Source organism: Pteropus vampyrus, unplaced genomic scaffold, assembly GCF_000151845.1.
Source record: "Pteropus vampyrus isolate Shadow unplaced genomic scaffold, Pvam_2.0 Scaffold6, whole genome shotgun sequence".
In the NCBI taxonomy this organism is placed as follows: domain Eukaryota; kingdom Metazoa; phylum Chordata; class Mammalia; order Chiroptera; family Pteropodidae; genus Pteropus; species Pteropus vampyrus.
This window is the reverse complement of record NW_011888787.1, coordinates 10,027,235-10,054,734: the sequence shown is the minus strand read 5'-3', so window position 1 is coordinate 10,054,734 and position 27,500 is coordinate 10,027,235. Positions and strand designations below refer to the sequence as shown.

At 38.3% G+C, this 27,500-nt stretch overlaps 1 protein-coding gene across 2 annotated transcripts in view; it reads left to right on the top strand.

Annotated features, from left to right (window-relative positions):
• The window catches only part of NTNG1 (netrin G1), a 301,700-nt gene that overhangs the window by 127,908 nt on the left and 146,292 nt on the right, over nucleotides 1-27,500 (top strand). For both annotated transcript variants that reach the window (XM_011368155.1, XM_011368146.1), the window contains exon 3: nucleotides 25,943-26,583. In XM_011368155.1, coding sequence (XP_011366457.1) covers nucleotides 25,943-26,583 — 641 coding nt within the window. The remainder of the gene's footprint in view (nucleotides 1-25,942; nucleotides 26,584-27,500) is intronic.

The window sequence follows — 27,500 nt, the reverse complement described above, 5'->3', positions numbered from 1 at the left end:
AACATCACTTTTTGCTTCTGCCTTTGCAAGTTTCTCTGCTTGGAAAGTTCTTTCTTGCCCCACCCCTCCAACTCCCCAACACTCTCCCCAGGCTTCTTTCTACCATCTTTTCAGTCTCGACTTAAATATCACTCTTTTAGAATAGTTTTTCTCAACCTTAGCCAAGGACCTTCTTTTTATTACACCCATTACACTTCTAGTCGCTTCCTGTCATTCTTTCCTAAAAGATTACAAATTCCACAAGGAAGGGATCATGTAGCCTGTTCATTCTCATATAATGAATACTGCAAACAGCCTGGCATAGAGTAAGCACCCAGAAAAATTTTTGTTGAATATTCATTACAGATTCTCATTAATAAATTCCCTAGTATGTATATATATGTAATGTAATTTATCAAAAGAATAGGTTTAAATTCAATTGATTTTTACATTAATAAATTTTTATCCAATGATTTTGGGAGTAAAGCAAGGAATATTTTCATATGAAATTATATTTTTCACTGAGCACAATTATAATTTCGAATGTTTCCACTGAAAAAGTGTTGACCTCAACATATGATATAACCATCTTTAACATTTCTGTGTTTACTTCAACAAGCATTATCTCTTTGCCATATGTATTTAATTTTTCAGTTTGTATATTTAATTCTTCTATACCACTAATAACTTAGTCAACCAGATATATAATGTTTACGTATACGCATATTGAAATTTAGAACAGAATCATTTTATAATCCATAAGCGTTTCCTCATGATTTGATAAGACATTCACTCATGGCTTGAGAGCCTCACCCACCTTGCCTCATGCCAAATTCAATGCTAGGAAAAAAAAGAATGTGGTGATAGAAACTTCTCTACAATGACAGCTAAAGACCTGAGCCCTGATCCTAACTAATGTGGTCATTGATAAGCTGTGTGATCCTGTATAAGTCATTTGACCTCCTTGAATCTGCTTCAGTATGTGTTATGCATATAAGCATATATTTCCTAAGTTGTGTGAGGGATACTTAAGAGACACAGTCCTTATCCACTGATAGCTTATCTTCCTCATATGGACCCAAATCAAAACAGTCTAAAACAAAAGCATGTTGTGGTACTTGAAATGATTAAGTGCCTAGTGAACAGAAGAGACATTTCGTGCCAGAGAGTTTAAAGAAACGTAGAACTCATTAAATGGTAAGACCTCTTCCCTGTCGATACAAAAATAAGATTGAGTATAAAGCATCTCATTATGTGCTTGCATGTAGAAATGTCTCATGAATATGCATTGAATAAATGAATGGAAGGGATGGATGAATCAATGAATTAGAATATTTAAAATGTTGATTATACTTGCAGAATTATTTTGAAGTGTTTCATATGAATATGTATATATGTGTGTATATGTGTGTAAATATATGTGTATATACAAACACACACACACATACATACACAATGTAAATGTGCCTGTGTCTGTGTGTGTATGGGTCTTTTTCATAAACATAAGGGTAGCATTTCACATGGGGGAAAATGAATTTTTCAAGAACTTTTACTGACTTAACTTATTAACTACTTAAAGTAGATTAGAGTTTTTGTATTGTACCCCACACCAAAATATGTTCCAAATGATTTAACGATTAAATGCTGCCATAAATAAAAGAAAATATATGTGAATATTTACATTTAGTGGAGTGTGAATGCAGTCTTCTAAGTTCTATCTTAGAAAACAAAAGCAGAACTCATAAAGAAAAATGCCGATAGACATGGCCATATTAAAATTTAAACTCTACTACATCAAAAACATTGGTAAGAAGTATGCAAATGAGAATCTGGTGGCATTGGATTTGACAGAGCTAATAGTCAATATAAAGAACTCTTTCAGATAAATAAGAAGAAAGAGACTAAAGATATCTTTTAAAGTAAAGGCAAAGGACATAAATTTAAAAATTCACAAGAAAGAAAGAAGAAAACAATGAGTCAATATACAAATGAAAAGCTGTTCTACTTCATTAATTCTTAAAAATTTAGATGAAAACAAAATGTTTGGTGTTGACAGTGTGTGAAGAAATAGGGTCACTCGTATTCCCTGCCGATGGGAGTATAATTGTGACCTTTCTGGCAGACAATTTAGAAATAACCTAAGTGTTAACAGCTTTAAAATGTTGTACCCATTGGTCCAGGAATCCCACCTTTAGAAATTTAACTTAAAGAAATAATCAGAAATTTAGGCAAAGATAAATGTACAAATATGGTCACTTACAATTTATTTATAATTAGGAAAAAATGAGAAATGACTACATAAGCATTTTGACCAGAGCAGATGAAAAATGTGTGTAGAAATTTTTATAATCTTTTGTTAAAAGCAACTTGGCAGTGTGCATCGAGAATTATATTTTTTAAATATTTATGCTTTTTGACATATTGACTCATTTTCTGGGAATTTCTCCTAAGGAAATAATTGGAAACACAGAAAAGACTAAATTCATGAAGATATTCATTATACCATTATGGCAATTTATAATCTATTGTTGGATTAAGAGCATTGGGCAAGCAAATGGCAGAGTCCAAAAATGGAAGAGTGTGTAGCTATTAGAGATGTTACTTATAAAATGTTTTCATTATCTTGGAAATATGAATAAATCACATGTTAAAATGAGAAAGAAGTCTATGTTTTGGGATTCAAACCAGCACTGAGCCACTATCTACCATGACTTCTCTATGCTTCAATTTTTTAACCTATAAAACAGAAGCATCCTTGTGCATTTCTTACGGGGATGCTGTTAAGATTCCACAAACCAATGAGTATAAAGTACTTAGCACAAGGCACATACCACTCAATAAAAACTATTGTTTTTCTTAACGGGGCTCATGATTCCATGAAAGGATGGTCGTAACTGTCCTAATATACAGTGGAAATAATTTACCGCAGCACCAACGGGGGTCACCTTGGAATGACACAGTGATAAGTGATTTTTTTTCTTCTTTATATTTCTCAGACTTTTCTACTTTCGTAATTTTTAAACTACATTGGTTTTGTTTTTTGTTTTTTATTTCATTTTATTTTCAAATGGTAGAGAGCAGACAAAGGGTTCCGAAAAGAAAGAGTAAATCAGACAGGCAGCAGCAGCAACCAGGACCTGGGCCACTAAGGCAGAGCCGCCCTCAGCCAGCACCATCTGCCACACCGTGAAGAGTCGGAGTCCTGGCCGACGAGGCGTAGCCCGGTGGCCAGAGCAGTGGCTCTGCAGTCGTGAGGTCTGTCTGGATGACTGTGGAGCCTGAGGACAGCAGAGATGCCAGGGCCCCACCTCCACAGATTGTAATCTCGTAGGCCTGAGGTGAGATCCAAGCTCTTGGACTTTTTGATAGTTACTCCACCTGTGATGCTAACTCACACCAAAATTTGAGAACCCTTGGGCTAGATAGAGCATGGCATTCATGTGGCCAAAGTTCCAGACTGCATCCCCAAGGGACTTGCATAGTTAGCAGTTCTGTGTGCCTGCAGGCTGCATGCCCATTCATTGCCATATGGCTCACCAGGGCTGGGCCAGTTAGGAGCATAAGTGGAAGGGAGCGAATTATCTCCTCTTCTCTCTCCACTCCGCCTCCCCCTCGCCCCACCCCACACTATTAAACACATAACCCCAAACGTGTGTCTTATGATGGGTGAGTCAGTAGTTGCACCTTGGCTAGACGGTAAGAAGACATATTTTAAAAACAAATGAGACCTTACCTCCTATACGTGATGGTTGATAAAGATCTGATGGAGCAGGTGATCTGAAGACAGTTAATGAGTTTAGTGGAATTCGTGTGTGGGAAGGTGGGGTCGTTTTGCTTTTCCAGTAGAATTATGGAGATTACTGAGATCACAGTTGTTTGGTGTTCACTGGGAATCCCTCAGCATTTCCCTCATGCTTTTGTTGGCATCATTTATTTACCCACCGGTGTGTAATGTTGCCTTAAAACATAATGTGCCGTGGGTTTGAGTTCACCTGAAGTTCAGGGTGTTCCAATATATGAAATGAGCTGACCCGTTGGGAGTCAGTTTTTTCATCCACAATAGTCTTGACCGAAGTGCACTCAATAAGTGAAACCTTTGCAACACTCAGACATTTGATTTTTACTTGCCCTTTTACAAAATCCATTCCTGTTTGCTTTTGAAAATAACTTTTAATTAAAAGCGTCCTGCGGATTTGACAGTGTTCAGTTTTCAATGTCAGGAAATGGTTGTGTAATTACAGGAGGGTTAGTTGGGATGTGCAAGGAGAATCGTCTGTGCTCTTGCCTTTTTAAAGAGAAGCCCAGTGGAGCGAGTGATGTCACTCTGATTTTCCCGTAGGTCTCACTCAACCTTCCTTTTCTTCTGGTTCCTTTTAGATGTGATTGTTTTCAGCTTCATTACCTATAGCAGCGGTTCCCAACATTTTTTGGCACCAGGAACCAGTGTGTTTATGAGAATCTAACACTTGATGATCTGAGGTATTGCTGAGGCAGTGATGCCAGTGCTGGGAGCGGCTGCAAATACACATTAGATGTAGCTTCTCTGGCTAGCCTGCCGCTCACCTCCTGCCGTGCAGCCTAGTTCCTAACAGGCCACGGACTGGTACCGGTCCACAGCCCGGGGGTTTGGGACCCCTGACCTGTAGTGTTGGTCCATTCTTTTTGTCTGTTCATTGTGGATATATCCATCTTCACTTTGCTTTATATTAGCAGATCCTCTTGCTTCTAAAGCAGATTAAATAATCCAGCTTCTTTCATGGATTGGAAACATCAAACATCCTTGCCGTTTGTCACTAGTTTTATTGTGTCATAATGAATATGCGTCTGATGGCATTTAGCTTAGGCAGTTGAAATCTGAAAGGAGCCACGGGCTTGTGGTGTAAGTACAAGAAGAACAAGCCTGGTCATCTGCCCAGTTTTGCTTCAGATCCCGCTTCTTTGAATTACAGTATGGAAACATTCTGTTTCCTCATCTTTAGAATGGGGATGATAATGTGAGTTTTGCAGGTTTGTTTGTAACTTAACAATAATATAGAACCAGAGATATAGTGGGCATTTAATAAATTGTACCTATTACTATGACTGTATATAAAGTAGATATATGTGTATAAAGTGTATAAAATGACAGAAAGCAGAAAAAGCCAGCTATTAGATGACAGAATCGAGGTTCAAAATTGTTTCAACAAGTGTGACATTTAACAAGTATAAAGACATTATGCTAAATATAAAGAAACTAAATATTCTCTTAGTTTCCAAAGGTAGGCTGCTACTTCCCTAATTCAGAAGCTATTCTGACCTCTTTGTTTTACTGTACTTTATTGCAATATTTGTCCCTGTCAACCACTTTCGCCCTCCTGAAACGTCCCATTCTCTTGATCCCTTCTCCTTATTTCCTTCTTACCTCTTTGGCTTATTCATCTCTATGTCCTGTATGTCCTTATCTGGCTCAATTCATCCTCTTCATGGTGGTATCACCCAGGGTCTATTTTCAACCTTCCGATTTTCCATTTTATATCATCTTTCATGGAATTGTACTACTGGTTCATGAGTGAACACCAGATTCACATATCTGCTTGCTATCACCCTGTAATCTTATATCAGCATTCTGAAAGGTAACCCATGGAGTTTTCACAGAACTTCTGCCTTCAACTAATTACCTATCTTGGTGGATGTTATAGCCGTTTGCTCTGATACACAAACCGGAAGTCTCCCTGTGAACCATGAGTCCTCGAAACCATGACTTTTGTCTCATTCATTTTGACATCATTCATTCCTAGCACGGTGCCTGGAAAACACAGTGTCGTAGATTAATTATGGCATTCCCCCTTCCTCATTCCACGTAAGCTACCTATGAACACCAAATAAAGGAAGATGCTTCAGAAACATGTAAAAATTAATGAGAATTAAGTTGGATCTCTGTTGTGCTTGAAATACCGAGGGGACACGTGTGGACACCATAGAGAATTATCCTCCTGGCCCGTGTTGTCCTGCCTGGTTCTGTCTTGTCTTGCACTGTAGATCCAGTCTCCCACTTCTCAGTTCAGCCCCGCTGCCCTTGTCCCCTCTCATCTGCCATTAAACTATGTGTTAAATCACAGAAGATGCATAAATGCAATTAGTTTTTTGGGGGGACTTTCAGTCACTGACGCTGCATTCTCTGTGTCCCATTGAGTAATTATAACAACAGCCAGCACTTACCGAGAGTTTACCATATGCTAGGTCCCTCCAAGCATATTTCCTATACTGTATCATTTAATTGTGTGAGGGGTAAACAGTGAGCATTCTTTGTGTTCACACACATTCTGAACTGAGGGTTCCTTCTCCAACTAGCCCTGGACTCTGTTCCTTGATTCACATCTTTAGTTGACCATTCCGTGTTCATTTCCATCAATGCCAGAAGATAAGAATTATTCTTTTGATCTTCCTGTGTTATGAACCAAACCAATTCACTTCTGGAAGGGATCTTATGCCAGCATCTTCTAAAGGCCCTAGAGCATGGGTCTCCAAACCCCGGGCCACAGACCGGTTTCTATCCATGGCCTCTTAGGAACTGGGCCACCCAGCAGAAGGGGAGCAGTAGGCTAGTGAGTGAAGCTTCCTCTGTATTTGCAGCTGCTCCCCAGCACTAGCATCACCGCCTCAGCTCCACTTCAGATCATCAGGCATTAGATTCTCATAGGAGCGCCCCAGTGCCAAAAAGGTTGGGGACCGCTGCCCTAGAAGACAAGTTTTTAGAAGAGCTTCTCCAGCATAAGCAACATAACAACTAAATGCAATCTATGCACATTGAGATCTAATGTAAGAAACTAACTATGAAATACATTTTCTTGTCACAAATAGAAATTTGAATATGATCACTCAGTGTGAGGAATTAAGGAATTATTGTTAATTTTGTTAGGTGTGATAATGTCATTGCAGGTGCATATTAAAAAAAAAAGTTCTCATCAATTAGAGATGCGTTCTGTAGATTTAAGAGTGAAAAGACCTGATGTCTGTAGTATGTTCTAAAATAGTCCAGAAAAAATTATAAAAATTTTTTAAAAACCAAAAAAGGTAAAATGGGGGTGCTGGCTATACAGGAAGATGCAAGATGAGAAAATATGGATAACTATTGAAGTTGGGTTAAGAGTACAGAATGGTTTACTCTATTGTTCTTCTACTTTAGCGTATGTTGGAAATCTCATATTAAACATTTAATAGACGATGGTTCCCAGCACCCCACTCTAGTTGTGCTGAGTCATGACCACTGGAAGTAGAGCCCTGGAATCTACATGCTTAGAAAGCTCCCCAAATGACTTTTATGTGCTGTGAAACTTGACAATCACTGGTTGAGATTTAGGATGACAGGATCATATCCACCTCTCCCCAAAACAACAATTCCTGCTGCTCGAGACATCCAAGCAAAACCTGAACTTCAAGGATGAAAATATCAACACATCAATCTCAAAGATGAATAGCAATAGCATCGATTCTGCCACACAGAGCCAAGTTACAAGGGTCCAGAAATAATCTGATCTATTTCATGAAATAGAAGATATGGTTTTAGAAATTATCTACTTTTTATTCCTAATGAAATAAAAGAGGACATTGTCTCTATTGAGCAAAAGCAGGCCTGGGTAAGAAGAGCATGCTACGTAATGAAAATGACAATAACTGAAATAAAAATCTTATTTGAAAGTAGTAAAAAGCAGACCTGACATTGCAGATAATCAAATCAGCCATACCCAGAATACTGAGAAAATGAAATCATGGGTTTAAAAGATGAGACAGAATATAATGGGCATAGAGGTCAGTCATGAAGGTGAAACCTATAGACTCAACAAATGGATCAAAATGAATCATCGAAGGTATAATAACCTGTATTTTAGAATTCTGGGGAGAAAAAGACCCCAAAATAGCAGTTGATAGAGTTTGTTATGGCTCAGGTAACTTAGTAATCAGGATAGTGACACAAACTCTTTCTTGTTATAATTTTTAAATTATGGAAAATGGTGATAATGAATTTCATAAGTTTCAGAGCAGAAACGTTAGATTCCTTCAGCAGGAGTTAGTTACCTTTCTTTGTAGTTCTCATCTGAGTTTTCAGAGACCTGACGACGATGGAGCGACTCTGGCTTTCCTGGGGGGAAATTGTAGTTCATATGAGAAGACATCCTCAGACATGCAGTATAGTGGAGAATATGTCACCCAAGTTATCTGTTTTGCTAAAGTTATTTGCAAATAGTTAAAATCGTTGATGAGAAATCAAGAAAAGGGTCTTATATCCTCTGGATCATATTTTGCGATTATCACCTCCATCTTAAATTACATACCCCTCCCCCCACTTTAACACCTCAGAAGCCGGAATATCTCTTTCAATCAGTGGGGTCCTACAACTGCTGTTTGACAGGCGGCACTTGTGACATAGTTGTCATTTCCGGCACATGCACAAGCCTGGCTGGGATTCCTGTTGACAATGACTGAACACAGGCAGCCTCTTGATGTTTCAAAAAAGAAACCATTTGAGGGCGATAAGAGGAAGGAATTCTTGTCTGAAAACCTTCTGTTGACATCTTCTAGAAAGATCAAGAAAATGTAAAGCATCAAACTTGCAAAATAAGTGTTAAGAACTTGAGGGGAAAATCCTCCAGAGGCTAAAAGTACTTTGTTGAGAGTGTTCCTTTGGTTTATGGGTATATGGGGGTTGTTATGCTATTCTCCCTACTAATATGCACCTTGGGAAAATTTTGAAATTAAGTCTTTAGAAATTGGAAGAAAGAAGGAACAAGAAGAGGGAAAGGAGGTAATGCATTCCCAATGTTCTTGATTGCTCAGAAGGTGGTATTGCATAGAAAATCACTGATATGGATAACTCAGTGTTTCAAAGTGATTCAGCAAAGTCAATCTAACCAATGAAATTTATATTTTTATTTTTATATATGCACAAGAGTAATGTGTGATGCAAATCTACACCTAGGTATAGAGACCGTTTTTAAGTATAAAGTAAAAATTATAATAAAGCATTATGTCACGATTTAATTTGAAGCATTTTTCCTTCATTAGTAGTGCACATAATGGCACTTCTTATAATCAGAGGTGTATTAGAATCTATGAACTATAGAAATAACTGTTATTTATTAAGCACTCGCCTTGTTCTGGATACTGTTTTGAGGGCTTTATATGTCTTATTTATTTCTTAAGAATAAGGCATTTCTTATTATATTCACTTTACAGAGGGAGAAACTGAAACGTGGGGAAGTTAAGTAACACGTCCAATATCTCACAGCTAGTAAGTGGCAGAGCCAAGCTTCAGATGCAGGCAGTCTGACTCCAGTGGCCAGACTCAGAGCCACTATATCACTGCCTCCGAATGACCATAGGATGATGACCATCTGGTGCTCACTTAGAAATGTACGGACAAGGAGCTGAGGCCCAGAGGATTAAGTAGATTGACAAGAAGCATGCAATAAGTTAGTGATGAAATACAGTCTGATCTTATTCTATGTTCTTTCTCCTTTATATGACCTCAACAACAACAACAAGACATTGTTAATATTTAAAACCTCCACACGCACACAAAACCCCCAAACCCCTCACAAGTCCCATTATTTCCAACATCAGCAGCAAAATGAAAAGTAAAATAATGCAGTCTATTTTAAAGGAGTCAGGCTGTTTACGTTATTTAATCATCACAGCACAACAGAGATTCAAGTTACCATTTTCCTCTGTGGTGTAACAGCTGAGGAAAATGAAGTCTGGGAGAAGATAGGTATCTTGTGCCAAGTTCCAGAACTATTACTTGGCAAAATAAGAATCCAGACTTAGAGATAGCTGCCTCCAAAGCCCACCATCTTTGATTTTTCCAAAGATAATTAAATATAATTACTAATCACCAAAAGGAAGCTTGTTGCTACAGCAGAGGTTGCATGCTGGCACCTACCATTTCAGTTTCTCCTATAGATGTGGTTGGTTTGTCATGAGCAATGTTTTCTTTAAAAATGAGGGCAGCTTTAAATATTGAGAGATCACCTAAATCTGATTTTTATAGCTTCTCTTGAAAAATGGGAGCCTTTGATAGAACAGGATCTGAATTCCTGCATGGCAGCAATCAGCTGGAGCCGACTCGCTATTGCTCCCCTAATCCAGTGGCAGAGTGTCCTTGTCACCCAGGCAGCACTCGATTCTTTTTGTACCCCGTGCACTTTCTGGGTTGATTCTGCCTGCTTGGCCCGCTGGGCTTTGAGTCTGTGACCTCAAATCTACATAATTATTATAATCCAGACAGCCGTTTACTTGAAAACAAACTACAATAGTTGGAGATGACAGATTATTATTTTTTTTTTTGAGTTAGAAGCAACAGTTAGATTTGTTCTGTGATATTCAGAATTATATTAATCTTTTTAAAGGGGATCTAAAACAATCAAGTGTTCCATCTCTTCTTTTTAAATCTGGAAATTATATCTGTGTCTCCAAAAATAACAAATTTTACATTCTACTTTCATGTTTTGTTCATACGCTGCAGTCAGATGATGTTAAAGTGTAACAATTTAGTAACTAATCTCAATTGGATAGTTAAAGGTTAATAATATTCTTGCAAATCCAGATTGTATTTTTAAAATGTAAGTCAGCAAACAGAATTTTAAAGGCTTTGGGAGAAAGGGATTTTCAAAAATTCAAATAACTGCAGTGACTAAATGGATTTTCTTTTCTTTTTCATTATTTTTCCCAGCCTAAAACTGGGAGCTATCCGAGCTAAGTATTCTCTTACTTTTTTGCTTACAGAAATTCTATGCGAGACTCTACATAGATATCAATAGTAGAAAAAAAAAGAAATATTGTTGACTTCTATTCAGAAGACCTCTGTATGAACTAATTATTGGTGTATTTCTTTTAAAAAGTCATATAACAATGGAAACACCATGTAGTGTTTAGATTTATTTTCATATTTACACTGAGGGAGCAAGAATTCTTATTATCTTTGAAAGTCTTCATCTGCCATTGTTTACATTAATATTGCTGCTTTCCACTAGCAACATTGGGTGGCTGAATTGGTACCATGCAAGGCTAGAATTTGTCCTGGACAAACTCCAAAAGAAACAGAGGTAGAGCAGGAATGAGGAACAGCCTCCCGCTTCGGGTAGGTTAGAGTTGCATTCTGGTAGAAAACATCCCCTTGAAAATTGGTCTCATTTCTCTCTTGATTGTCTCCAAACCCATTTGACATAAAAAGTAGGGAGCAGGTACCTTCAATATAAGTATGTTCATTTATATTAAAATGGAATACAGTCGTACTGCACTAATACCTTTTGTACATTATGAAACATGTCAAAATAAGAAATTTTAAAGGATGAGATGACATAAGTAGTAATAGATGTCCAAAACATTTTCTTCAATTCCCCAGATGGGCCACTTTGTGCCCTCCTCTTAATGGTGTCCATCCCAATGCTTCCCAGGCTCTTCTATATGACATCAGCTTAATGTCCTTTTAATAGGTATAAGACAGGGTTTAATCGTCAAGTGAGTTTGGGAAATGCTAGGCCAAAATTAGATAGGTCTCCTGGCCATGGGACTTCTCCTTTTTAATCCTGAATCCCATTGTGGATCTTTATGGGGAAGAGCATCTCTAGGGCTAATCCCAAGATCCCTGAGATAAATCCTGCTCAATTCAACTTTCCTGAAGATCATCTTCACTCGTTGTTTGCCAGCTCTTTCCCATCTGATCCCAGGAAGACCCTGATCGCCAATCCATTTGTATTACAAGCCTTTTATCCCACTGACTCTTCCCCCTTTTTCCTAGGATCATATCCTCCCTTTTGCACCTAGAACCTAATAAATTTTTGAATAAGCCCTGTTTGGGTCTTAGCCTCAGCTCCCCTCTTACCGTGCAACTGGTGTGTCTTGGCTTTAGACAAGCTTGCCAGCCTAGCTCCGCTTCAGGTTCAAGATGAATCCTGGTCTTAGGTAAAAGAGATTTAAAATTGGTCTACTCCACAATTTGGGATTTGCCACAGATTCACTCTCGCTGCTTCGTCTTGATCATGTATAAGAACTTGTTCCAATAACCTCCTTATTTCGAGGACCCAGTCCCCACTTTGTACACCATTGATGATAACTTGCCTGGCACTTGACCATTTTAAGAAAAATGTTTTGATCTCTTGCTATACAGAAAATATGATTATCGGGTAGTCAAACAAAGTAAAAATATCAGTTAAGTTTTGTTCAACAACTACTATAGTGTACCAATATTTTGGTCACACACACACAATTTGGTTCTATCCACATTCTGCCATCACCGGCCGTGGACCTTGCCAGGTCACGTAAGTCCCAGTTTTCTCATCTGCAAAATAGAAAATAACAGTGTATTTCTCAAAGGATTGCTTTGTTTATTTGTTTTTAGAATCAAATGATTTAATACATGTAAAGTAATTAGAAGAGAGTACTTAGAACAGTCCTGGCACATAATAGATCCACAATGTTAACTTATATTATTGTTGTTATTTTAAACGAGTGCATTTTCTGAAGAAACCTGGGCCTTTTGGGTAGTTCAATAAAAATCAAGCACTTGTGTTTCATTTGAGGGTTCCAAAGTGTACGTTTTGTTTCTGATTTTAATTTTTTTTTTCAAGTATTGCTCAGTGTTGATTATTCTTACGATATGTGAAAATCTGACAATTGAGAAGTGGTGTTGGTCTTATAAGTTTGGATTCTGAGAATTATCCCCACCATCTGTTTTCATTTACTACCTTTTCTATGGTGTCAGCATTCCAGGCTGTACAGAGGTGGTCTCTCCTGGCAGGATGTTTCTTTTTTAAAGGCAACACCACAAATGACTCAAACATAGTCATCACTTCTTTAGGTTAGCTTGGTATTTGTTTTGTTTTGTTTGATGTTTCTTTTGCTACAATAGTCAAATATGATTTAGCCCTCATATGTTAATAAATTACCATGTTTAAAGTTTGGCAACATTTGTTTTAAAGCTTGGGCTGTCTACCATTCAATAAGTAGTGTAAATATTTTCCCTCACCCTGTAGGCTCATGAGCCATCAAATACTGTACTAAAACAATACTGATCCTCCAGCAAGATAAAAAAGAAGGCTAGCAATAAGGACAATGTGATTTTACACTTTAATATCTAATATTAGATCCAAAGTTCAATATAAAATAATCTAATATTTAAAATTCAATATCTTCTGACTTCCCGGTTCGGAAATCACTTGAGCAGGCCAGTGCAATCCGTTCAGGACACATAGATTTTTCGCTGATATGGTCCTGAACTAATATTGAGGAAGATCTGAAATTGCCTAAAATCAATCCTTATATTGGTTCCTGTTAGTGAGAGTTAACCACAGCAGATTAATGAAATTAGAAGGTGGGGAACAAAGGAGACATTTATTCAATAATTTTAGTCATAGAGCGTCCTGGCTACTAACTAAAAAGATTTAGCCGCTAAATAAGAGAGCTTTTGCCTTGGAAATACATGTTTTGTTTCCAAAATTACAATGTTGATACTAGCAGTTTAATCTCACGCTTAACCCTTCTTTCTTGAGCATCTTTATTCTTTCTCTTCTACTACATTTCTGTGCGCTCTACCGTCGAACGTTTATCAATCTTTAAAGGACATTACTTGATCCTCTTCCCCATTTAAACGACTATGCCGCTTTTCTTGCTCGTGTTTTCAGACTTCTGCAGTGTTTTGGATCCCTGCTCCACTCTCCCTTTTTATCATTCCACCTTTCTCTAGTAAAATGGCTTCTGCCTCAACACTCTATTATAACGAGTATTTCCAAGGTCATTGACAACCGATTTCAAGACAAATCAAAAAGATTTTTCTTACTCCTTATCTTCTCTCAAGTCTCTGGCACTATTGATCACACACTTTTTGTTTTTTTTTTCTTTTTCCGGCACTTTAAAAGAATATTTTTTATTCTCTAAGATATAAATTGCCTTTTCATGTTCTCGAAGGTCAGATTAACTTTTCCTTCCTCTCTTTGTACATACATTCAAACATCTAGAGTGCCCTATAGTATATACATTAACTCAAATATGGGTTGTAAGCTGCTGATATAACCAGCTCTAACTAAGTGGTGTTTTCACTTTATGTTAAATGCATGGGCTTTTCCTTCTTCTGGGGGAGTTGCACGCTCCAAAAAGAGTTACTCCATCCTCTACACCTAAATTCTGGAATAACATTAATATTGGGGTTGAGGAATTTCTAATTACCTTTCTGGAGGCATATAAATGCATTCATGTCGCAGTTTGATTTATGGCCATCTAGTTCACATTCTTTTAGACGTAATTTTTTTTAATTTATTTATTTAAATTAGTTGCAAGTACATTGGTTAGACATCTATCTAATTTAGATGTAAGTTTTGAAGAAGTTTTCAGTCCTTGTGGCTTATCTCCCTTTGGCCTTCCCAACTATAAAAAAAAAACACAAGATTCAGACAATTGTTCAAAATGTCATCAGTCTAGTTCTCATCTTAGGCTTTGTTTTCACTAGCTCGTCAGGCTATGTTTTCCATGCCTTCTGTACTTTTGTTTGTCGGGGTGTGCTTATCCGCTTTCCCGGACTCCTACCCGAAGCAAACATATCAAGGACGGCAAGCACCTATCGGCATGGATGGGGAATGTCGTTTCAGTCTAGGCTATGAAAAGTAGAAAGGACCACGAACGTTCGCTTGCCAAACAGGTGTTTGTTGCCTTCACCACATGCAGTTGATTGTTTAAGCCAATGTTGCCCAATGAAAGTAGAATGTAGCCACTTTAGTAATTTTAAATTTAACAAAGGTAAAAAGAAACGGGTAAAATAATTGTAACGATGTCTTATCTAATCTATATCTAAAATATTGTCATTTAAATGTGGATCAGTATAAAGTGATTAATGAGGTATTTTACATTCTTTTCTTTTTGCGCTGAGTCTTTGAAATCCAGTGTGTAATCTGTACTTACGTCACACTTATTTTGGACTAGCTACATTTCAAGTGGTTTGTGGCTACCATATTGGAAAACATGGGAGTGAACGGTTAAAAGTAAAAGGGAAAGGAAGTGGAAGAAAACGAATCTATATTGTCAACTATATTTCAGTTTTTGTGTCGTGTGTGTGTGTTTTTGTTGTTGTTGTTGTTGTTGTTTATGAATTAGATACTTTAATCTTTATCTGGGAGTGAGATATGGTCTCTATTTTATACTGGAGCAAACAGAGGCTCAGAAATGTTAGATAATGTTTCAAGTTGGTTTTGTTCATAAATTCAAGAGTGCGAATTTAGTTTTAAGCTTGATCTCTTCCCATCTGGATTAATTTTAAATACACTGAATCCTAAGTTGGCTGGCATGGTGGGAGGATTGTTTTTTCTAGGTTGGCCACAGCTACTATAAGAGGTTTGGGGATCTTTTTATATTTGTCTACAAAGGACACCCTGGGAACTTCTACAGTTACACCATAAATAATAGGAGTGGTATTTCTGTACTTGTATTTAGATTGACTTATTCTATGTATTCTGTAAAGAGATTGACTTTCATACCTCCATTTTATTAGCCTACTTTGAAGAACTGAGTGCTGAACTATTTGGTGGCAGGCTGGACCTTGAAAAGGAGGCTTTTATGAGATGACAAGTTGGAAAGGTCATATAAAAATAGCAATAATAGTGATGACAATGGTGATAGTAATGGCCAACATTTATTGAGGTCTTATTATGTGCCTGTCACCATGCTAAGCACTGTTTATATATTAGTTCATTTAGTTCTCACAAAATGCTATGAAAGTGTCCTGTTATTATTCCTATTACACAGATGAGGGAATTGAGGCATAAAGAATTCATATGGACCCATCTCCATTCCAAAAAGAGACTGTCTTCTTCACCTATGCAAACCTGAGGCATCTTTGAAGACTCCACCTCTTCTAAATCTTCTATAATGATTTTCTAACTTTTACACCTCTCTTTAATAATAAATGTTTGCACTCCTTGTCTACAAATTAGACAGTTTCTATATAACCTACCCTAAATAACCCTCTATACCACATTTTCTTATTTTAAAAATGATACATCTTTCTCAATTTTTCTTGCTACCATATTGTAGCTGAAAAGGAAGAATCAACCTTATTGTAAACTAATGTATAACACGTAACATAATGCTTGACACATGATAGCTCCTTAATATTTTTTGTCACCTAATTTACTTTGGCTCGTGATGGTGGCTCTCTGGTGGACTAATAGCCACTCTAGCCTTATAACAAATGAAGATTATATTTATTCTTGGTAATATGCCAAGATAATTATATATCTGTTTATCTGAATAAAATAATTCACATTTTAATGAAATATTGGTAAATTAAAAATATAATAAATATTAGTATGTTATATCAATATTGTGTGTGTGTGTGTGTGTGTGTGTGTGTGTGTGTGTGTGTGTGTATCTCCCACAGGTATGAACTTGGGCAAGAAAATTGGATTTAGAGAAAATATATTTCAAGGTTGGTAATGCTGAGATAGAACATCTTTCTGTCTTGAGGGGGAAAAGGAATGAAATTAATTGAAAAGAGAGAATAGAAAAGGAGAAAGAAGAATTGTTTTAGTTCAGTGGGCCCTGAAATACACTACCTATGTCCCAGATAGTGTCAAAACTAGATTTTATGAGTCTAGAGCCTATATTATTTTTAAAAAAGAGAAATATAAAATTGCAAACACAAAATTAGGTACAAAGCCTGAGAAGCAACTTGTGTAATTGAGTAAGCTTCATTAGCTTCCTAATGAATCAACCTCTGGACCCAGGTAGGATTTTCAGGATCCTTGTGATTCGAGAGCCATTTAAGCTGCAGCACAATAAACAAAGACCACTTCTTTTTTTTCCAGCAAACTAGATATGCTTCTTTGTTCTCCATCCATTTCCACTTTATCATATCTTACATTTTTTTAAGGATTTGCACCACTGAGGCATTTCCAGACCTGGGCATGTAGAATTCCAACCTCATTCATGGCTTCTTCTCTTGATTTTCTTTAGTTCTCCATAATTGCCCAAGAACAAATCAAACTCTTCATGTTCTTCTACTCCTGTAATCTCAGAAGGATGCTGCGGGTTGGATAAGTAAGGCAAGATGGGGTCAGGAAAAGAGATCTTCAGCTCTAAAGCCACTAGAAGAAATACTGCTGTGACTGATGGAGAAAAACGAAGATAAAATGAACACCAGGAAAGGACTGGGACATAATTGCAGCTCGTGCCATTTGTCCTTGTCCTTCAGCCACACAAGAAGTCCCAGTAACCATATCAATCACACACACAGCCACTGTGCACTCGGAGTTAGACTTCTTGTTTTTCTGTTTGGTTTTGTTTTACACCATATATTACATCATACAAATCCCATCGAAAATTTAGGGGGCTGGCTAATTCTCTAAGCTTGGTCATCTTAAGATTGGGCATCGTGTGATCCCCAATCACCAACCTATGGGCAAATCCCTCCCATCCCGCCAATACTCTCAAATCTACTTAATTTATTCTGTTTACCTTGTTTCCTCCCTGCCTTCTTATTTTCCACTTTCTTTACTTTCTTTATAACCGTAAATTTTTGTTGCACACTTATTATGTGCCGATTCTCCTCATAGAACTCTAGTGGGGGAGACATAAAAATAAACAATGGGAACTTAACATAATAAGTTGCGTGATAATGTACCTATATGTGGTTCACTCTATGGTGTGCGTGTGTGTGTGTGTGTGTGTGTGCCTGCATGCGTGTATGTTTGTGTATATACATGCGCACACACACTCATAGATTAGTATGATCGACTCATAAGGTAGGAAGGTGAGTGAGTAAAAAGCATTAAAAAGTACAGAGGCCAGCTCTCGAAGGATCTTACAAGCTATGGTAAGGAATTTAAATTGTACTCCTGAAGGTCATGAGAAATCTCTCGCAGAGCTCTAAGACGGGGCATGATGCAGTTAGATTTAGATTTTGGAAATATCACTGTAGCAGCTATGCAGAGAACAACCTGTAAGAGGACAATATAATATGGAGTGGGGTCATTTAAGAGGCCATTACAGTAATTCAGGAGAAAAAAATTTTATATTTACAATAATTTTAAAAACTTAAAGCAGTGGGAGTGTGAACAAAGCCGTGGTGATAAGCTGCATCTAGAGAACTTGGTTGGTGAACAGACTGAGGAAAGAGAAGGAATATAAGATGATTCCCAGGTTTCCTGCTTGGGAAAAGGAAGAATTCGGTGTCATTCTAAGAGTCAAGGAATACAGGAGGAGGAGCGTATTTAATGCTAACTACTAATTTTTGTGCACTCACTGCAAGCCTAGGAGATACTAAACACTCAACGTGCATTAAGTAATTTTGTCTCAAGTTAACATCACAAAATATATATTGTTATATTGAATTTAAAGAAGAAGTTAAATTCAAACCAAGGCAGCTCTATCCCAGAGCCTTGGTTCTTAATAAACAAGACACTAGTGTTTATCAGAGTATGGTCTGCATCAGAATCACCAAGGGTACTTGTTAAATAGGTTCCTGGGACCAACCCAATCACTTGAACCGGAATTCCTAATGCGTGGAGACTGGACTCACCAGGTATTTCTTATGTACCTTAAAGTTTACATACCACTGCAATACATAGAATATATTACATCTTGGTGGAAGGAGGGTGACAAGTTCACTTTTTTTTTCAATATGCAGATTTTAGTGTATGGAGAGTGCCACCCAGATTGTCATCTCAGTAGAGTGCACAAATATCTTCAGGCTGACTTTGCTGCTGGGATGGTCTGACCCACAGAGCTCAGGCTAACTAAGGCTAGTGTTGCTGCTACCACTCCAGGGAGGTTTGGGTGAAGCGTTAAACACAGGAAGGGTGGCGGTATGGGATAAATTAACACCAAGCCAAACCTTCCAGACTCCTTTGTACTCCGTTCAGTGGATTCTGTATAAAAATATGTTTAATTTTGTACCCAGGGGTGAAATGAACACTCTAGGAAGCTGCAGTGTTGCTGGTGACTCTATTTACCCTCAAGAACGCCCAGTGCTCTCTCTCTAGGAGCACAAATAGTCCATTTGAGAAACATATGATCGTTGCTGTATAAGTCTAAGCTCCACTACTAACTTGCAAACATTTTGTTGTATTGTTTCTGTGTTCTTCACAATGTTTTTAACACAATTGAGCAGCTAGTGAATTTGGAAGAGAGGCATTTGAAAGGAGTAAGGAGTTTGAGAGATCAGACTCACTGGAAACCAATCCCTTTTGAAAGTGCCGCATTAGAAAGTTACCTGCATGCTTCTCGTGACTAAGTGATCCCTTCCGTGGAAAATGCTTTGGTTTTCTTATGCTCTCTTAAGTTTGGTGGCTTTCGGAAAATGGACTTCAAGTGGGTCTTGGACTTGCTTTCTCATGTGAGAGAAGAGGGAACAGTTTGTGAGAATCAAGTCAAACTTTCAGGATTCAAAATGCTCAAACTAAGTCTCACATTGTGTAATGGTGTCAGGACTCAGAACATTCCCACCAGCTCACGATATTTTAACTCCCTTCAAATTACTTTAACCTAAAATGCGAACAGCTCACTTCAGCTCTGTGTTATTAAATGCAAGTGTCTATGTTCTAGTCTATTTCAAGACAACCTATGAGATAAAATATTGTACCAAAGGTTTTTAAGTAATATTTTTTAAGAAAATAAACTTTAAAAAGCAATTTCCTCACCAGTTACAATAGTGCCGTCTTACTACAGTAAGACATCCACAGTGTTTTTCTGTAGACATTTACTTTAATGTCTGCAGTGTTTTTCTGTAGACATTTACTTTCAGACCCACTTGATTACATTAATATTTTTATTTTTTTGCTTCGGTATATGCAAAATATGTATTTAGATTGCTATATAGGAATCCACTCTTGTGGTTCGTGTCTTGAGAATGTGTTTGTCTCCTGCTTAGAAACTTGGTCTTCTTGACCTCTGCAGCCTTCACCAGTTTGAAAATCCTAACCATAATCCTCTGTGGGGATTTACACAGGTGTCTATTATGGCCCATAATCTGTAGTATGGCTTCTAGTATTCTTGCTGCAGAAAGGTTAAGCCCTCCTGTCTTTATTCCTTAGTTAAAAAGTTCACATGGTGTTAGCATTGTCAGGGAACAGATTGAAACAAGCAGCAGCTTCAATCAGGCCTTAAGCCTGTGTTTATGCCAAGGAGGAATCTTTGTGATGAGCAAGGGGTTTCATTAAAAAAAGGAGCAGTCAGTTTTTAACTCCAGAGTTCAAAAATAAAACTCTTGATGTTCTATTATTCGTAGAGTGGCCTTATTTCCCAAACTAAAATTTGGAACTCTTGCTCTGGCACATACGTAGGTACTTTCGTCACAGCAGTTTCAGAATTGAGACTTAAGTTGAGACATTCCCATAATATTCAGGCTATATTGTTACCATGTGTACACCCCACACTGGGAGCCAACATGCCAAATAACAGGGCGGGTTATGAGATCACACTGCCATTCGTAGAGACAGCTGTCTTTTATGTCCAAAGAACATGCTGCTTTGTGGGCTTTTCCTGTCTGAGGACATTCAACCTTTATCCCCATAGCTGTGATCATCAAGGCCTGTCAGTTATCTTTCAGATTTCGGAACAGATGTTCACCATCTTGGATTGTATATACCTCTGGTTCTGATTTCTCTCCGTTCTCCCTGATGCCAGTTACAAGTCCTGGCAGGAGCACCTCAGCATGACCGGTGAACATTAGCTCCCAGACTCACAGAAGTCCGAGTGTCTTCTGAAGAGTCATGGGAGGGCCCTTCCCATGTTATAGCTAAGCAAGGATCCCGGAGCAGAAAGAATTTGGAGAAAGGAGGAGTGAGCAAGAAGGGACTGGAGGTTCCTCCCACCAAAAATTACACCTCTTATGTAAAGAGGCCAGTCACCAGCCTCCCGGAAACTGTCCTGTTTCATTGGCTCCCAAAGAGCTCTAGTGAAGGAGGAGAAAAGGAAGCCATGTCCTCACGATGACAGCCCAGCCTAGCAGTTAAAGCGTGGTGCTCATGGTTCGTCTCTCTGAGAGATGAGTGGTAGACTATGCTACCCCTTTCTTCGCCCTTTTAAAGCCTTGCATTGGCAAAGCCAGAGCAATATCACAGTGAGAACAAAGTCACAGTGAGAACAGGTTGGGAGTACTATCCCAGAATGCCATTTCTGCTCCCCTTGCCTTCGTGTCTTTTTTTTTTACTGTCACTTACCAATGAAACAGGCAAGGACTAGCCAGATGCAAATGGGTGTGAGGCAGCTCTATCTCACTGTTCTTCACAATCCGTGTTAAGTGTTAACCCAAATGCTTCTCAAACCATTTGGAAGTATATGCCTGCCTGCTTGGCATGTAACTTACAGTTCAGTAGCGAATCTCCCATGAGAATTTCCTACATGGCCAACTGTCATTCCCAAAAGTTTGCCAATAAGTAAAGCTTGGAAGGGCAAGTTCAAAATGGCAGGAACCACAGGTATTACATTCATACTGTTCGTGTAAGATTTTTTTTTTTTTTTTAACAGAAGGGTCTAGTCCATCTTAGGTGAAACGATGTTCTTTTTAAGTGTCCCACTTGCCAGAAGGAAGGCACTCCCATCAATAGGAACAATGAAAGCATATCTCAAATTTTATTTATCCCTCTAAGTTCTGAAAGCACATTAGGGAAGAATAACAACATATTCCACTTTGGCTACAAAGTGCTAATTAATAACTAACTTCAAGTCTCCCAGAGGTAAAATATTAATGTTATTTTTTTTAAATGAAATTAGGCATCACAACATTCTTCCTCTTCTAATTGTTATAAAAATATTTAGCGGCAATGTTTGTTTAATTATTTAGGCATCTCTTAATGGTGTAAATATTACCAGCACAGTCATAAATATTTCTGCTTTGTCCATAGACAATCAGTTAAGGATCTGTTGCTTGTAGGACTTAAATTAAGATCTATTTAAGGCTGCCTGCTGGCTATAAAATAATTACTTATACTTGCTAATGCCTGAATCTGTTGGATTTAGCAGCGAGAAGTGTTCTTTGCTTTCACAAGTAGGGGAAAGTTATTTTTCTTATATAAATGTCATTGTTGATGGTGTTAGAGAGGATTAGGGTGGGGTTGAAGTAGCTGAAAATTTAATTAATCTAATCCCTTTAACAGCAATTGTGTTTTTTTTATTGATAATTCTCTGTAACAACAGTATTACAGATCACACCCATATGAAATATTTACACTAAATATTTTAGCATAAAATCTCTCCTCCAGCTTTCTGTTCCTAAGGTGGTAACGTTTTCAATTTATTCGGCTTTCTTTTTTTCTTTCTCTCTTACCTAAAATGCAAGGTTCCTTCTCAGGGGACTAGAATGAAAGCTCTTCTTTTTTCCCTGCTAATTTTCTCTCAATGTCATTATCTTTCAGTAAGTCATATTAATGGCCATCAAATCATTAATCTAAAGAGCATGAGTACTATGAAATAAGAATGGGTCAATTGATTTTTTTTTTATACATCTACAGTCATTTGGTATAGATTCTCATTGGAAATGATTTGTTTACTCATCGCTTTCAATAAATGGTTATGCTGCTGAAATTATCACTAAGAGTAGTGTCAGATGAAGGAGGAAACTATCATTCTGGTCAACATCTGATCATCTCCAGTGTAAACTGGGAATTGTTCTTAATCTGTTCAAATGGCACATTATCCAGGAGAGATTTTCTCTGACCTCCCAATATAAAATTACAGTTAGTCGACCTCCTCAAATGCTGCTCTTCCCTCTAATAGGCTTTCTTTTTCTCCATAGCAGTTATCAGCACGTAACATCATAAAACATTTTATGTTAGTTTACTTAATGCATGTCCCCCAACTAAGATGGATGCTCTGCGGAAAGAGAGGATTTGAGTTTGTTTACTGCTGTATCTTGAGAGCCAAGACAGGTGCCTTAAATATAGTGGTATAGTAGGCAATCAATAAATCATTATTGAATGTGTGAAGCTTTTCTCTCATTTTTCACATGCCTAAAGCGCCAGATCAGTGCAAAGCAATGAAATTTTCTCCTTGTTTTGGCGTGTGTTTTGGTGGCTCGCAACTTAACATAAATGTAGGCATTCATCCTGAGCTGGCTGTCCTGCCAAGCCCCAGTGGAAGTGTCCCTGTGGTACAAAAACAGACTCAGTGCTTATGTGGCCATGTCTTCATTCAAGGACTGAAACTATGGGTTGTGCAGCACTGTTTGGCATCCGTATGTTTACATTCTTAAGAGTGATACAGAGCAGCGACTCTCAAAGGATGCTCTACAGGACAGGACCTACGTGCTATATAATTAAGGTCTACTAAAATGAAAAGGGGCTCCATGGTCAGATAAGCTTCTGAAACTAGGTATTGCTTGAAACTAAGGAAGGTTCTTAACTTCCTCGCATCTTAGATGTATGGTAACATTCATTAGGGATCTCTAAGATGAGACCGCTTGGGCTGTGTTTCCCAAATTCATATGATAGTGGACTTTTTCTTTTTAACCAGCCAATTCCGTTCTAAGCCTGGGTTGCGTTATAGGGAATCCATTGACTTGGGAATTGAAGAGGCCAGGGCAGGGGCAGGAGAAGCTGGCCCTCGCTCTGTCCCTTATTCACTTTGTTTTGTGACCTTGAGCAAGTCACGTGACACTTCTCTATGTCTCAGTTTCTTCTTCTGAAAGGTAGGGATAAAAAAGATAACCCAGGATAATGTACTAAAAGTATCTGACTCATAAGTGCTAAATAAATGGTGGTTATTGTCAGTACCTTTTATTGAATGTAGGAATGAATGCTTTCTAGACAGAAAGCTTCAAGTATACTTTCTGAGACAGGTTTGCTAGTCTTGACCCATTTCCCAGAATCAGCCTGCTGTGCCTCCTTCTTCATCTCGGCACCCTGTTCCCATCTGAGAAGCCCTGCGCATCTAAGCTGAAGTCAAAGAAATTCTATCTTTCTACACAACTTACTACAAATGCCTGATAACTCACATGGTGTATCCTGCAGAGTTGATATCCTGTGTTTCGATACCCTTGACCTCAGATGAAGACACTTAGGAAGAAGAAGGCAGCATCCAAGCTAATGATTGTGCAGATGGCTGCATGCTAACAGATTTTGAAGGGACCATAGTTTTTCAGTAAATTTCAAATGAAGGTATGATTTGTGTAAATCTGACCCCTTCCAGTAAAATGTGCATTTACATATATTTAGAATTTATAAGTCCTGACAGATTCCACAATATTTATAGCCCTCCATAAAAAGCCTTTGCCTGTTTGCACAGCTTTGCATTTGGCTCTCTGATATGCTTAAGAGAGTTTAAATAATAATAAATTTGGTGATTTATTCCACCTGGAACAGAAACTTATTTTCCCCTCTTGGCTCGTTTTGAAGGGAATACTATAAATAGTGGCACAGACGCTGGGATCAGGAATAGGGAACTGAAATTCAAGCGAGGAATACAGAAACATTTCCATTATCACTGATGCCTTGAATGTATTTTTGAAACTGTTCTATTCCTCAAATAATGTACCGTCTCTTCTTTCTCCTGCCCCATCTCAGTTATACTTGAGTCCCCCACACCTGTTGCCAGCTTTAGGATTCAGTTGCATTAATGGGAAAGAGAGAGTGAAAGTATTAGCTGACTAGGTAGGAGAAAGTTGCCTCTAGGGAGACCAAAGCAATTCTCCAGTGTTCATCTTACATTTCACAGGAGTCAGCTGGTAACTGAGCATCCCTGTCTACAGTGTACATTTATTATTTGAGACTGAGCTCATGCATCCTGCAGGTGTGATGAAAAGTTCTCAGTTCATGAAAAGGGAGGCGGGGTGGGGGGTGGGGGGAACCTAGCTATAATTAAAAGACAAAGCCTAAGGACATTGTCAGAGAGTCTGTTCTTTCACCTGTCCATGCTTATAATTACCCAGTATGAGATTAGAAAGAAATACCTGAATCGTTGACTCCAAATGACGCCATCTGTTTCCTTAAACACAAAATAAACAAAAGTCAGAGAGTGAGTTGTTTGCCATAGAGTCCACTGATGAAAGCTGAGGGCAGCCATTTAGTGTAGCATAAATGGTGTTGTCACTTGTGGTATGACAAGGAGGCTCAATTCTAGCTTCTTGTTTGAATGGACTGTGAAGGAAGCAGCCTTTGTGAGAGGGAAAATAATATTAATGGCTAACATCACGGAGAACTAACTCTGGGCCAGCACAGTGACACCTCAAGTGGCAGTGGCTCTTTGCCACACCCTTTTAATTAAGTACTGGGTTTTCCTGTCCTGGTAAGTTGTAGCGCCTGCTCACCTTAAGTGTTTCCTGAGCCATCCCCTCGCCTCTAGCTAATGGGATGGCAGATGTTTGGGCCAAGCCCCAGAGCCTATAGTATACCACATTTTAATGATTTGTGGTGAGCAAAGTAAATGCTTTAAAAGCAAGCTTCATGAAGCAGGGACCCTGTTACGCATGATGGATGCGAAGCAAAACGAAAAGAAGCTGAGTGTCGCATGGGGGTGTCGTTCCCAAACAGGACACAGGTATCTACAGTTCATTGCTAATTCTAAAGCTTTGCTTGAAAAATGACTTTTTAAAGAGCTGCGCTCTTGAGGAATGTCCTTGAGGCCTGGAGGAATTTCTTCGCTTTTTCTAAAGCATCGTTCTAAGAGGACGCCGAGGTATTGAGCTATTAGACAGTTGCTCAGTGTCTTGGCACTTCTGGGACCACATTATGAGTCTAACGCATATGGGATAAATACACTGTTTTCATTTCTTAAAGCCCATGGAAGGAAACAAAACAAGAAAATTACCATATTGCTTCTTTTTTTTTTTTTTTTAAGCTATTAAATAATAAGAGAATGCAGTTAGGGCGAATAAAAATGATTGTAGTAAACGGGTTTTTTCTTCTTCTTTTCTTCCTTTCCTAGCCTCTTCCTCAGCAACGGCACTATGGCAAGATTTGGGTCAAACCCATCTTTTGATGCACCCTCTTCTGTTCTTCTTCCCTAGGGCAACCCGTACATGTGCAATAATGAGTGTGATGCGAGTACCCCTGAGCTGGCGCATCCCCCCGAGCTGATGTTTGATTTCGAAGGAAGACATCCTTCCACGTTTTGGCAGTCTGCGACTTGGAAGGACTATCCCAAGCCTCTCCAGGTCAACATCACTCTGTCTTGGAGCAAAACCATTGAGCTCACAGACAACATAGTTATCACCTTCGAATCGGGGCGTCCAGACCAAATGATCCTGGAAAAATCTCTCGATTACGGACGAACATGGCAGCCCTATCAGTATTATGCCACAGACTGCTTGGATGCTTTTCACATGGACCCTAAATCCGTGAAGGATTTATCACAGCACACGGTCTTAGAAATCATTTGCACCGAAGAGTACTCCACGGGGTATATGACAAATAGCAAAATAATCCACTTTGAAATCAAAGACAGGTTTGCGTTTTTCGCTGGACCGTGGCTTCGCAACATGGCTTCCCTCTACGGACAGCTGGATACAACCAAGAAACTCAGAGATTTCTTTACAGTCACAGACCTGAGGATAAGGCTTTTGAGACCAGCCGTCGGGGAAGTATTTGTAGATGAGCTACACCTGGCACGCTACTTTTACGCGATCTCAGACATAAAGGTGCACGGAAGGTAAGAGACTTGAATGAGAATGGGTATGCTTAAAGAACATGTCAGTGTATTTGTCCGGTACCTGTAACGTGACATTGGTCACTTTCTGCTATAGCATTTTCTCAGGAACACCAGCCTAGAGGTAGGTTCTCTGAGACCCTTCTTACTCAGCAGTAATTTGGGATCCCAGACTTGTCACTAAATCGGAACCTGGCAGGATTTCTTATAATTTAAACCAAAGAAATAAAGCGCATCTTATAAAGTACACTGAAAAGCAAGAAATACGTATTTCTATTGTTTTCAAGTGCAAGAGAGGGTTTCAGCAAGGTATAACTCTGTGTTTATGTTTCGTTATATTACATTTAAAAAGTTCCAGAAATAAAAGTTATGTTTCTTTACATTTATTAAGTCAGAAGCAAAGCATTTAGGAAACACAATGCATTTGTTAAAAGCGGGCAAGCAATATTTTTCAGATTTGGGGGTGTTATTGTCTTAAAAAGATATGCTACCATTTAGAATACAAACCTGAGTTAGGCTCTTTTTACTTTGTGGATTTATAGATGGAGCCGAGTTTAAATATTAATGGTCATAATCAGGCATACCTTTGGTTTTGATAATATGCCAGAGACACAATTGAGCAGTTTTCCAAGAATTTTGGAGATGTTTAAATGAAAAACTTGAGTAATGAGAACCAAGACCACCAAAGTAGACACTTTCCACTAGATTTTTAAGTGTAATATGTTATCAAAATAAGCAACTGATGGCAGTTGAAGCATAAGATGATGAGCTGGAAAACTAAAGTTGAGTGGACTGTATGGCAAAATGGAAAAAAAAGCAAGCAAAGCAAAGCAATAATCATCCCCCAAATGCCAAGAGAGTCTTAAATAAGAACATATGAGGATCAGAATACAAATGGTATATAAATCATATAGGTTTAA